This window comes from Mustela nigripes, chromosome 17, assembly GCF_022355385.1.
Source record: "Mustela nigripes isolate SB6536 chromosome 17, MUSNIG.SB6536, whole genome shotgun sequence".
NCBI classification, from domain to species: domain Eukaryota; kingdom Metazoa; phylum Chordata; class Mammalia; order Carnivora; family Mustelidae; genus Mustela; species Mustela nigripes.
In genome coordinates this window covers 47,262,219-47,275,535 of record NC_081573.1, presented here as the reverse complement: position 1 = coordinate 47,275,535, position 13,317 = coordinate 47,262,219, and the positions used below count along the sequence as shown (strand labels likewise).

General features: G+C 38.5%; 1 protein-coding gene and 2 non-coding genes across 3 annotated transcripts in view; all 3 read left to right on the top strand.

Annotated features, from left to right (window-relative positions):
• SF3B3 (splicing factor 3b subunit 3) overlaps positions 1 to 13,317 on the top strand; it is a 42,467-nt gene that overhangs the window by 820 nt on the left and 28,330 nt on the right. Inside the window, exons 2-8 of the mRNA XM_059381172.1 lie at positions 302 to 438; positions 1,504 to 1,830; positions 2,558 to 2,730; positions 3,273 to 3,414; positions 6,046 to 6,158; positions 8,732 to 8,869; positions 9,661 to 9,764. Coding sequence (XP_059237155.1) covers positions 369 to 438; positions 1,504 to 1,830; positions 2,558 to 2,730; positions 3,273 to 3,414; positions 6,046 to 6,158; positions 8,732 to 8,869; positions 9,661 to 9,764 — 1,067 coding nt within the window. The 5' untranslated portion in view covers positions 302 to 368. The remainder of the gene's footprint in view (positions 1 to 301; positions 439 to 1,503; positions 1,831 to 2,557; positions 2,731 to 3,272; positions 3,415 to 6,045; positions 6,159 to 8,731; positions 8,870 to 9,660; positions 9,765 to 13,317) is intronic.
• On the top strand, positions 2,130 to 2,209 carry LOC132006248 (small nucleolar RNA SNORD111). Its single transcript, XR_009401031.1, has one exon. It is a non-coding gene; the product is annotated as a small nucleolar RNA SNORD111 (small nucleolar RNA).
• On the top strand, positions 8,190 to 8,275 carry LOC132006249 (small nucleolar RNA SNORD111). The gene has a single exon (XR_009401032.1). It is a non-coding gene; the product is annotated as a small nucleolar RNA SNORD111 (small nucleolar RNA).

The window sequence follows — 13,317 nt, the reverse complement described above, 5'->3', positions numbered from 1 at the left end:
TAATTTCTTAACCTCAATTTCTTCATCTATATAATTAGTATAATGAGTTATTTGTAGGTAGTATAGATGTAGTTAGTATAACTCGTTAGTATTATGAGTTATTTGTAGGGATTTGTAGGGATTAGAGGCAAAGTATACAGCCTGGTGCATGGCATGTAGAATGCTCTCTGGTTATAAATACCGTTATTCGTCAATAAGCCTTACTGTATGGGTTCTGCCCTTCAGCCAGAAGTTCCTTTGCAGAAATGTCTGTTAAAGTAAGTCTCCCAGCTGATATTTTTGTGCTTTTATGTGCTCTTAGCTTGTTTTGACTCCATACAACTGCGGCCTGATTGTGGAGTTGTGAGTATCTCAGTGTTGCTGCCATCATGTTCCTATACAACTTGACCTTGCAGCGGGCCACAGGCATCAGCTTTGCCATTCATGGCAACTTCTCTGGTAAGATATCCAGTTAACTTTCTTTCTGAATTAAACTTAAAAAAAAAAAAAAGATTTTATTTATTTGATACAGGGAGAGACTGAGAGAGGGAACACATGCAGGGGGAATGGGAGAGGGAGAAACAGGCTTCCCGCTGAGCAGAGAGCCTGATGTGGGGCTCAATCCCAGGACTCTGGGAACATGACCTGAGCTGAAGGTGTGTGCTTAACGACTTAGCCACCCAGGTGCCCCCTAGGACAGAGTTTAGAAATAAATGGTATATATTAGATAGCAGCTTTAAAAGTTGTTTGAGATAATCCATTGAACTGCACAGGTAAGAATGTGATTTTCTAGTATAAAAGCTTTCAAGCTGAGCTAAAAAGAGCCTTTGGAAATAATTAATTCTATGAAGTTAAACGTGTGTTAATAATGACTTGTAGACAACTCCCAATTACGCAGATTGTTGGCAAATTTTAGAAAAATAAAAAGGGTTTTTAAAAAGTACCTGTTGAGCATTTTTCTAAAAAGATTTTCTATATTTGTGAGAGAGAGAGTGTGCGCATGCATACATGGACACACGCAGGAGGAGGGACAGAGAGAGGAAGCCTGAGGTGGGGCTCCATCCTAGGATCCTGGGATCATGACCTGAGGCAAAGTCAGATGCTTAAGTGACTGAGCTACGCAGGCGTCCCTATGTGCCTTTTTTTTTTTTTTTTTTAAGATTTTATTTATTTGACAGAGTGAGAGAGGGAACACAAGCCCGGGGGAGCTAGAGAGGGAGAAGCAGGCTCCTTTCTGAGCAGGGAGCCCAATGTGGGGATGGATCCTAGGATGCTGGGATCGTGACCTGAGCTGAAGGCAGACGCTTAATGTCTTGAGCCACCCAGGTGCCCCTGTGTGACCATTTTGTAAAAGTTTTTCTTTGATATCACTTTTGTTAAGTCTTATCAATTCTAGGAATGAAATAGAATTTAAAAAAATACCCCAACTTAATTATATTTATCTTGAGTGGCATTTGGACCCGTCCAGTTTACTTTTTGGACTAGTTCTGATTATTCATGATCTTTATTGTTTTGGTGATCTAGGAACCAAACAGCAGGAAATTGTTGTTTCCCGTGGGAAGATACTGGAGCTGCTTCGCCCTGACCCCAACACTGGCAAAGTACACACTCTACTAACTGTGGAAGTATTTGGTGTTATCCGGTCACTCATGGCCTTTAGGCTGACTGGTGGCACCAAAGACTACATTGTGGTTGGCAGTGACTCGGGTCGGATTGTTATCTTGGAATACCAGCCATCTAAGAATATGTTTGAGAAAATTCACCAAGAAACCTTTGGCAAGAGTGGATGTCGCCGCATTGTTCCTGGCCAGTTCTTAGCTGTGGATCCCAAAGGGCGAGCTGTTATGATTAGTGAGTGACTTGATCTATTAAGTATATCTTTGAGACTTCATAGATTCTCAGTTTGGGGTAATAGTGCTCTGCTTTTGGCAGTGTGCCTGTAAGTTCCTTACCTGGGTAAAGTTTGGATCACATTTGGATTAATGCCATGGTTTAAAGTTGCTTTTCCTTTTAAAACAATGGCAATAGTCTTAACACACCTTTTTTATTTTCTTTCTGGTTGAATTAGATGTTTTTCCCATTTCTGTGTAGCAGAAAACCTACAATGAAATGATTGTACATAATTAGGCAGTGAATATGGTTGCTTTCATCAGCCTGAAGTGATGATTCACATTCATGTCTCTTCTCTGATGTATCTCTTGAAGAAACTTCTGTGTATCTGATCAGGCCTCCAGAAGGCAACTCTTTTGACAAGTCACAAAATCATTAGATTTAATTCAGAGAATAAAGCTGGCAATTTTAGGAATTAACGTTTTGTTTCCCAGTATCATTAAATATTGGGCACGCTGAAAAGTTTTCTTGAAGAATTAGTGGGATATTAAGATCCCTATTAGGAAGGAAGGAAGTAAAGTTCTATTGTCTATTTTACTGATAGCAAAATCCTAATTAATACACTTGTGGAGTTAATGTTGGCAATTAATAATTTTAAAGAAAGCATTGTGATGCGAGTCTGGCTGTTCTATAAGCCCTTCTTTACATTTTCTGGAAATTTTATTTGTTTTGTCTTCTTTATCTGTAGGTGCCATTGAAAAACAGAAATTGGTATATATCTTAAACAGAGATGCTGCAGCCCGGCTTACCATTTCATCTCCCCTAGAGGCCCACAAAGCGAACACTCTAGTATATCATGTGGTTGGAGTAGATGTGGGATTTGAAAATCCAATGTTTGCTTGTCTGGAAATGGATTATGAGGTAATGGGGACTCATTGACCCCCTGCTCTCTTCCTCTTTCCCCCTTCTTGCTTCTCCCCCTCCCCCCACACGATGGTTTCTTTGATTCACCTCAGTGCTTTCCTGATTATTTCTTCATTGTGTTGTCTTGCAGTTATTTTGCTAACAAATCTTTTCTGTTTTCCAAATGTCTTATCGGGAGTCTTTGGAATGTTTCACAGCTTAACTTTAACTGTATAATAGCACCTTACTCTGATTCGAACAATCTCCCTATAAAAATGGTATTTTGGGGGGAAGAGCTGTTTGAAAAAGGAGGTGAAACTGTATGTGGGACTTTTTTTTCAGGGAGGTAGTGAAGGTTGGGGCATACTATTCTTTGCCTTGAATGGAAGGCTGTAGCCTTCATTAGCGGGAACCTTGATCCCCAAAATAGAAGACCCAGGTTTGTGTTCCAGCTCTGCCATTACTTAGTAGTGTGAACTTTGGTAAACTGACCTTTGCTTCCCCACTCATGAGGTGGAGGGATCCTAATGCTGGGTTTGTGCCATTGTCCTTCTTTATAGGAAGCAGACAATGATCCAACAGGGGAAGCAGCGGCCAATACTCAGCAGACTCTTACCTTCTATGAATTAGACCTTGGTTTAAATCATGTGGTCCGAAAATACAGTGAACCTTTGGAGGAACATGGCAACTTTCTTATTACAGGTATTTTTTTTTTTAAGGTTTTTTTTTTTTTTATTATTCATTTGAGAGAGAGGGAGAGAGCAAGAGCAGAGGTGGGGAGAGGGAGAAGCAGACTCCCCACTGAGCAGGGAGCCCAATGTGGGTCTGGATCCCAGGACCCCAGGATCATGACCTGAATTAAAGGCAGAGGCTTAACTGACAGAGGCACCCAGATGCCTTTACAGGTACTTTATTCTCAGAACTACTCTGTACGTTTTTGCTTAGCCCATTTTATATGCAAACCTAGGAGAGTTTACTTACGAGGGTTTGGAAACTACAATCTATTTGTGGTAAATCTAAGTACCTTGCCTATGTTTCATGGAGTGGCTGACTCTTAACCTTCTAATGGGGGCAGAGAAGAAAGGATGGGAAGAGTACGCAGCTTGGAACATTGATCACTGTTGGGTGCTCCGATATTTCTACTGTAGACAGTCTTTCACTGTCATTAAGAAAGCTAAAACCCAATTCTTTGAAAAGATAAATGAATGTCCATGAATTTAAAAACTTAGGTGAAATAGAAATGTTTTTGAAGGCACTTCCCAAAATTGACCCTATAAGAAGTTAAGAACCTGAATAGACTAGCATCCATTAAGGAAATTGCAGCAGTAGTCAGAAATACTCCCCAAAAGATTTAAGGTCCAGAATTTTTAGGGATCTTAAATTTCTCCAGAGATAGGAAAAAAATAAAAAACTATTGTACCTCTTTATGACCCTAATGTAACTTAAGTATCAAAATTGGGAAAGGTTAGTAACAAAAATCTATATATGTTGGTTATGGTTATAAATACCAAAACCTAAGGTCTTAGAAAATTGAAGTCTGCTTTAAATGCATCAGAGCTAAGTAAGATTTTTATAGGTGTTCAGAGATGTTTACGATTAGAAAATCAGTATCCAGGGTGCCTGATGGGCTCAGTCAGTGGAGCATGTGACTCTTGATCTTGGGGATGTGAAGTTCCAGTTCCACGTTGAGCTGAGAGATTACTTAGAAAATGAAACCTTGAAAAAGAAAATAAGTGTCAGTTTAATTTATTATATTAAAAGACTAAATGGGACATGTATATTTGTAGTCCTGTAAGTTTCTTCTCCACTGTCTTGGGGAAGACAGTGATTCAGTCCTTTTTGTGTTGAGTCATTTGCACTTGAATTGATGTCTAAAGTGAAATATGCCCTGTTGGGGAAGATTTTGGAGAATAAGATAGCTCTTGTCTTTGAACATTAAATCTTAATTAAAGAGGCCATGTATTAAACAGAATAACCTTGGACAATAGATTACACATCTCATTTTCTGTAACATTACCATATGTTTTGCTGTCAGGTCTTCATTTGTTCACCAATTTTTTTTTAAGATTTAATTTATTTGACAGAGAGATCACAAGTAGGCAGAGAAGCAGGCAGAGAGAGGGGGGGAAGCAGGCTCCCTGCTGAGCAGAGAGCCTGATGTGGGGCTCCATCCCAGGACCCTGAGATCATGACCCAAGCCGAACGCAGAGACTCAACTCACTGAACCACCCAGGCGCCCTGCCCTGTTCACCAGTTTTTTATTGAGCCTCTACAGTCAGTATGTGCAGAGTCAATCTTCTGCATGAAGAATTATATGTGGTGTCTCCTTTAATGCAAGGTTGAGTCTGGTGATGAATATGTCCAAGTAACAAAAAAATTGCCAGAGAATGTATCAAACGCCATGACAGGGTAGAGGAGAGGTCTCTAACCCAGGGAAGGAAAGGAATATGTTAGAGAAATCTTTCTGGAGAAGAGCTCTATGCTGAGACTGGAAGACTAGTTATTTAGGTATTGGGTGGGGGTTGGAGGAAGGAGTTTCTGTTGTGGACAAGGAGAGTGAGATGCACAAAGGCCCATGTACAAAGAAAGAACATTGTTCGTTCAAAGAACTTTTGGAAGCTCATGGATCAATAGAACTAAAGGGCTGTGGTGGGAAGGTAGCTACTGAAGGATTTTATTTAACTTATTTTTTGTTGATGTGATTGAAGGATTTTAAGCAGGGAATAATCTGTTAAAGATGAGTATTTTGGAAACATCACTTCCTTACATTTTGGCTAATTAAGTGGAGGATAAGAATGTAAGCCAGATTGGGAAGCTGTTTTACTAACTCAGGGGATTGGCAGCATGAGCGCTGCTAAGAAGGTAGACTCAGAGCTGTGAGGGGACAGAGACTTGAAGAGGAACACCCAGGTTTCTGGTTTGGTCTGTTGACTGATAGTGGTGTTCTCTGAGATGGAGGACCCAGGAGGTCGAACAGATTTGGGAAGAAACAGATTTGTTCATGAATACAGTGTATTTTTAAGCTGCATGTGGAGTATCCTTGTAAAAGTGTCCAGTACATAGTTGGGTTATAGGGCTAAAGATGAGAACTGAGTTTTGACTCAGCTAGAAATTTTAGATGCGGCATCATGTACCTGCACAGGCTCAGGCTACCTGAACTGCACTCCATCCTTGTCTTATGCTAGTATCAGGGAAAAAGAAACACTTTGAATATTTCTTAGTCTCAGGCACTTACACCTTCATCCAGGTTGGGCTGAAGGAGAGAAGGAACTGAAAGCTAAATCGTAATTCATATTACATTGTATCATTGTTAAGTTCTGTTTTTTTTTGTAGTTCCCGGAGGGTCAGATGGTCCAAGTGGAGTGTTAATCTGCTCTGAAAACTATATCACTTACAAGAACTTCGGTGACCAACCAGATATCCGCTGTCCAATTCCCAGGAGACGGGTAAAAATCTTTGCCATAAGAAAAGATGCTGGTGTTTGTGAAGTTAATTTATTTTTTGTAATTACAGTATAGCCTCTTAGTTTATTTGTTGTGAGGTTTTAGTTTCTTTGTAAATGTTTGTAATAAAACTTTTTTTTTTTTAAGGATTTTTTTTATATGATAGATCACAAGTAGAGAGGCAGGTAGAGAGAGAGGGGGAAGCAGACTCCCTGCTGAGCAGAGAACCCAGTGGAGCAGAGTCCAGTGCCAGGCTCGATCCCAGGCCCCTGAGATGACCCGAGCCAAAGGCAGAGGCTTAACCCACTGAGCCACCCAGGCGCCCTGGTGAAGCTGGTATTTTAATGAAAGCAAAACAGATTTTTTGAGAAAATGAATTAAAAACATGGTTTCCATTTCAGAAGAATCTGTGGGTGATCAGTTTGAAATTCCTGCATTTCTAGTTTGAAGAAGCCAGACATATTTATTGGAGATAGATTGTTTCCTACTGTTTTGTCTTTTTTCCAATGTACAGGAAATTTTAAAGAATAGAAAAATGAATTCCTGTTTGTCTTTTATATACAAAAAAAGATGCACCAATTTAATGTTTTATTGCATTTGGATTTTGTTCCTTTTTTTCAAAGACTTAATTTGTCAGGGGTCGGGGGAGACAGATAGCACACAAGCAGAGGGGAGCTGCAGGCAGACGAAGAAGCAGGCTCACTGCTCATCCCTGCTGAGCAAGAAGCCCAATGTGGAACTTGATCCCAGGACCCTGGGATCATGACCTGAGCTGAAAGCGGATGCTTAACTGACTGAGCCACCCAAGCATCCCTTGCGTTGTTTTCTTATGCTGTATCTGTATACATTTTTAGACAAACGTTTTGGAAATAAGTTGCAGTCATCATGACATTCTAAGAATGTCCTAAGATAGATCTCCTTTTAAGAACTTCTCCTACTGTGTAACCACACTACCAATGTCATGTGCAAGAAATAGCGTGTTTTGTGTGATACAGTTATCTTATGTACAGTTCATATACCAATTTCTCTCATTGTCCTCCTCAAAGGTACCCTTTAACCTACTTTTTCTGCCCTTTTAGAATATTTTGTCTCACCTTTGTTTGCTTTTGGTCTTTTATTGACTTTTTTTTGAGGGAGGGCTAATTTTCTTGAAGTTTGTCCCATTATATTTTTCCATATGGTTGTATCCATGTTAATATTTTTTGACAGAAACATTACAGAAGGAGTGGCATATTTCCAATTCTGTCACATTAGGGGTACAGAATGTTGGTTTGACTTGGTGATGATAAATTGTTAAGGTAGTGTCTGCTTGTACTGCTTAATTGTGAAGGTACCTTTTCCTTTTTGTAATTGGTGTGGAAGCAGGTGGTGAATTTTGAGGTGGTAAATAGTCTTTTCCCTAACATCTTTTCACACAGTGCGTTTCCCCTCAGTTCAGTTACTACATTGGTGGTTAAAAGTGGTGTTTTATCAATTTTAATCTTAACAGTGTACTGTGGAAATTATTAAGGATATGCAAAGTAGGATATAATGGACTGTATATCCAGCTTCGGCTAATCCCGTTTAATCTCTGCTTCCTTGGTCTCTTCCTTTCACTCCTCGTTTTATATCTTTTTAATATTAACTTACAGGTCCTGGGGTTGAATCTTACAGGTCTTACTTAGTTGATGATCTAATATATGATATCCAGATAAGAGTCCATGAATTTTAGGAAATCTGAGAAGAAATCTGTCAAGTTAAATTCTTGGTAAGGGGTGGGAAGTTCAGTTTGGCTCATCAGACATTTACTGAGCACCTAACTCTTGTGCATCGTACTTGGTTTGGGGAGTATAAAAACATATAAAACATGTTTTGCCCTCGAAGAACTAAGTCAGTGGGAGAAATACAAAATGTTGGAAACATTAAAAAAAAAAAAAAACAGCCAGGATTATAGTCAAAGAGTTGCCTTGTCAGAGTTAAGGAAGATGATGTGGAACAAGGCTAAAGAAGGACAGTTTGGACGGTAGTGTCATGGACATGTAAGACTTTTCTTCATAGTCTGAAGTGATGGCTCTTTAAATTTCATATCTTTGACATTTTTCTCTGAAGAAAGTTTTTTTCTTACTCACTGGATTAGAATGTAGAGTGAAATTGTGGCGCCTTTTTTTTTTTTTAAAGATTCTATTTATTTATTAGGGAGAGTGCATGCACCAGCAGGCAGAGTGGTCGGCAGAGGGAAAGGGAGAAGCAGGCTCCCTGCTGAGCAGAAAGCCTGACTGGCAGAAAGCCAGTCCCAGAACCCTGAGATCATGAGCTATGCTGAAGGGAGTTGCTTAACCAACTGAGCCACCCAGGTGCCCTGTGGCAATTTTTTTATACACAGGCTTTGTCACATAGTTATAGTAAACAATAATTTTGGCTACTGCATTTTATATTTTGGCGAACAGGCTTCTCTGGGTCAAAACTTATAAAGGACTGTGGGGTTATTTCTAGGCCTTGGGTGGGTGACCTGTATGATCCCTATTGGTAAGGTGCTGTGTTCCCTAAATAAGTAGTACTCATTTCTAAGTTGTTGGTTCTATATTTGACTTTGCTAGAATGACCTGGATGATCCTGAAAGAGGAATGATTTTTGTCTGCTCTGCTACCCATAAGACCAAATCGATGTTCTTCTTTTTGGCCCAAACTGAGCAAGGAGATATCTTCAAGATCACTTTGGAGACAGATGAAGATATGGTAAGCAGACTGTGGATGGAGAGGGGAAAAAAAGCCATGAAGAAACACTTTTGTTAGGTTAGTCTGGTTTGATAAAATGTCCTATGGTATTCTAGTTTTCATATATTTAAATAATCTTAATTCAAAAACTGGTACTTAGGTGTACATTTAAGGTTTACAGAGTGGTTTTATAAACCATCTTCAAAACTACTCTGAGATAGGACAGTTAATACTTTACAAGTTAATAAAATGGAAGTAATATCTTAAAAAGTGGTTGTCTAAGGTGTTAAAGCTTTTTATTTGTGCAACTAGTATAGAAATGTAAGTTTTCTCTGGTTAACAGATTCCTGGTCTGGTAGTCTCATGTATAAGACTGAGTAATGCCACTTCTGGTGAGTAGCAAGAAAAAGCTCTTGATGTCTACTGAAAGCTGGTAATACACATGATCACTGTTTTCATCCTGTATAGGAGCTCTGTGAACAACTGAGCAATTTTTTGGATACCAGTTCAGCTCAGGAGTTGGCAGATTTTTTTTTGTAAACGCCCAGTAATAAACATTTTCAGCTTTTATGGGCAATATACTCTCTGCCTCAACTATACAACTCTGCCATTATGGCACAGAAGCAGCTATAGGAAGTACATAAACAAATTAGGCTGGTCTTGGGTTTTAGTTTGGTAACCCTGGATTTAGATACTGAGGACAGTATTTTATTTGCTCTTCTGCTTCTGCTGTCTTACAGTACTGGGCTACCTTCTGTGGCCTAGCTTCACTTGCCTACATGGTAGAATCTTTTTTTTTCTCTTCCCTCCAGGTTACTGAGATCCGGCTCAAGTATTTTGATACTGTGCCTGTTGCTGCTGCCATGTGTGTGCTTAAAACAGGCTTCCTTTTTGTAGCATCAGAATTTGGAAACCAGTGAGTAATCCTTTTATTACCCTAGTTCACCCCCGTTATTATGAAAGTTGGCAGGAGGGAGATGTGGCTCTAAGGCCAAAGAGTTTTCCAAAAGAATGTTCTAGTTTCTTCAAAGGTTTTGCCCTCCTTTCCCCTTTACATTGTTTTTCTTGGTTATTTACTCTACTTCAGTGACTTCAGGTAACTGCAAAAGTAGCTTCAGAGGTGATCTTTCCTGAGCGTCTTGCTGGACATTTTATTGAGTATTTGTGAAACTACTTTCATGTTCTACCAAGGCTTCACTTGTACAAATCTAAAGTTGAAGCTTGTCAGTACCCACAGCTGCCTGGCCATGTCACTAACCTTCCCAACCTCAATACTTCTGTTAATGGCTAATTGGTGAGTTCTAGCAACTTGAGTTTAACATCTCAATTTTTGTGGACAAAAAACTACTTTCGTTTGAGTGCTAACTTCTCTTTTTAACTTCTTTATCCCTTTTTTTATAGTGCTAGTCTAAACTATTTCACTAGTTTTCTTACTACATTTCATTGTCTTTTCCTGTAAAACTTGTTAAGCAGCTAAGACAACCTTGATGAAATCCTTTCCCTTATCCCTGTGTTAAAATCTTTGATGACTTTTTATTAACAAATGGATAAAGTCTGAACTCTAGCCTTGAATTTAAGACCAATATCTAAGTCTCCAAATTACTCAGTGACTTGGTCTTGCCTTTTATTTTTAGTTAGGTCTTGCCAGTATTTGCTAAAGTCTCTGCAATCACTTAACTAATGCTGTTTCCTCATGATTAAAATGAAGTCGTGTCTAGGATTCTAGAATTCTATCCCATTTCTGCCTTTCTCCAACTGTTTTTCCTTTCTTAGACATTCCTGTTACTCATCCTTACTGACTTTATCAGAATTTCATCCTGCACTTATGAATTTAAACTCTGGCTGTATTTGATTAACACATAAAGATGCACCCATGATATTCACTGTAGTGCTATTTGTGAACTCAGAAGTATAATCTAAATATCCCATCAGTATGGGGCATGGTCATAAGATACGCTGCCACTAAAAATGTTTTCTGTATGCTAAATGCAGTGTATGGGTTTGTTTAGATCCTGATCTAAACAAATCAACTTTATAAAAATATTGAGACAGGCAGGACACAGTTAAGCATTTGACTTGATTTCAGCTCAGGTCATGATCTCAAGGCGGTCAGTTTGAGCCCTGCACTAGGCTCCACATGCAGTGCGGAGTCTGCTTAAGATGGTCTTCCCTGGGCACCTGGGTGGCTCAGTTGGTTAAATGTCTGCCTTTGGCTCAGGTCGTGATCCCAGGGTCCTGTGATTGAGTCCTCCATTGGGCTACCTCTCCCCTTGTTCATCCTCTCTCGCTTGCTCTCTCTCTGTCTCAAATAAAACCTTAAAAAAAAAAAAGACACTCTCTCCCACTCCCTCTGTTCCCCTCCCCTGTGTGTGTGTAGGCTTTCTCAAATCTTTAAAAAGTGATAAAATATTGAGACAGTGGTAAAATTTGAATACTATTTGAAAATATCAAGAAATTAGTATTATTTTGGAGAAATGGGAAATAAAATAAGACTGGTCATGGGTTGACCTTTGTTGAAGCTGAGGATTGGGCACATATGGATTCATTAATTATACTGTTCTCTCTTACGTATGTGTTTAAAAATTTCCTTAATAAATAGAAATTCTAAGTGAAACATACTGATCTGAAAAATATTTTAAGATACACTGCTTATTTAAAAATAACTTTTTTTTTTAGAATGATGCAGTTCTTTAAAATAAAATTACATACAAAAACTAGGAAATAAAAATACTGGAAGTAGATCCAGTGAAATGTTATTGTGAGTATTCTGGGATACTGCTAGGATTATGGGGGATTTTTATTATTTGCTCTTTTACTCGTTTCCCAAAACTTTCTGGTTTGAAATTTATTTCTTGGGGCAGAGGGTAGAAAGACTGAAGTATACAGGCAGGTACTTATCAGACTGGGATGGGTTTGAGCTTGTGAGAAATTATCCATTGAAGCTGAACTGAAGCTGAAGTCTGGAGCACTTAAAACATGCTGATTTGCATCCTCAGGAACAGGTACTGTGGGTATTAAATCATAAAGCAACCTATTTATCAGACATTTAGCATTTAGTATTTACTGTTTTCCATGCACTGTTCTAAGTGCTGCAAATAACATAATATCAGTGCATAACGTTCTCAGTGAGACAGTGCCCTTACCTCAGTTACACTATAGGGAATTGGGTCACAGAGCATTTGTGGAAGAAATTTGTTCAGACACCTAAGTCCCAGACCATCTGGTTCCAAAGTTCTGCTCTGAACCACAACACCCTAGTCACAGACACTTACAAGATTTAACCAACCTTCCCTCTAATGGGAGGTAGTGAGCCTAGCATCCTTTTGGTTATCTGGCAGTTAGTAGATACTGAAGGTATTTTTGTCAGGTGGACTCTATCATCTGTGTGTACACCTCTTGCCTGAGTGAGGAATTTATACTAATTAACTTTTTATATGTGTATCTTATATTTTCAGTGCTTTTTTTAATTACATTTTTTTTATACCTTGTTGAAGGATAATCTATTTCCTTCTTTTGTAATTTAGCATAGAATCTGATGTGTTTACCAAAAGTGTTAAATGTTGAGGTTTATTTGGTAAATATTTCTTGAATAGCTATGTATTTCAGATGTTGATTTAGTCATTTTTATTCTGCTTCTAAAAAGCTAAACTTACAGTTGTTTAAAGTGCAGTATATTAAAGGCCCTGGTCTATTACTTAAAGGGTTAACGTGACCAGTGATTTGGTGTTTCTTTTTTTTTATATTTTAAAGATTTTATTTAACCCCCCCCCTTTTTTTTTGTAAATCATTCCACTAAGTATTATTAGCTAGATTACAGACAAGAGAAGGACAGAATGATTTTGTTGCTTACTACCTTTGATATGTTGATGTTTTGTTTCTGCGAATGATACTGTAATGTCTGTATGGGGAGTGTTTTGGGGAATAATACTGTGATATTTGCATGTTACTGCAAAGTGACCACCAGTTCTTATTTTCTGTTAGACTTGGCCTGGTTTTGGTTAAAATAGGAAATGGTTGTAGATTTTGTTTGGATTTCATTTATGTCATTTTATTTTAGGGACTTATGTGGAAGTGATCAAATTTTTTTCACAAATTTTACAAATTTCACAAATTTCTCTGTGACACAATTCCCTAAAGTGCAGTTGGGATTTTTAAAAAATTTTATTTTGTATATTCCATTTTATTTGACAAACACCGGTCTTCCTAGGTTCCATGCATACGCAGTTCTACATACTCATTGTGTTCTATGGGACGGTACTATTTATTTTCATAAATTGATACAAGTGACGAACGTACAGATTAAAAATATGTAGCTGGTTAAGAGGCAGAGCTGGTATTCAGACCTAGGTACTCTAGTGGAAGCCAGGTGCTTTTAAACACCATGGTGCTAAGGTCCTTTACTGTACCAATCTGAAATCAGTAGTCTTTTTTTTTTTTTTAAGTGATCTGTGCCTAACCTGGGGCTTGAA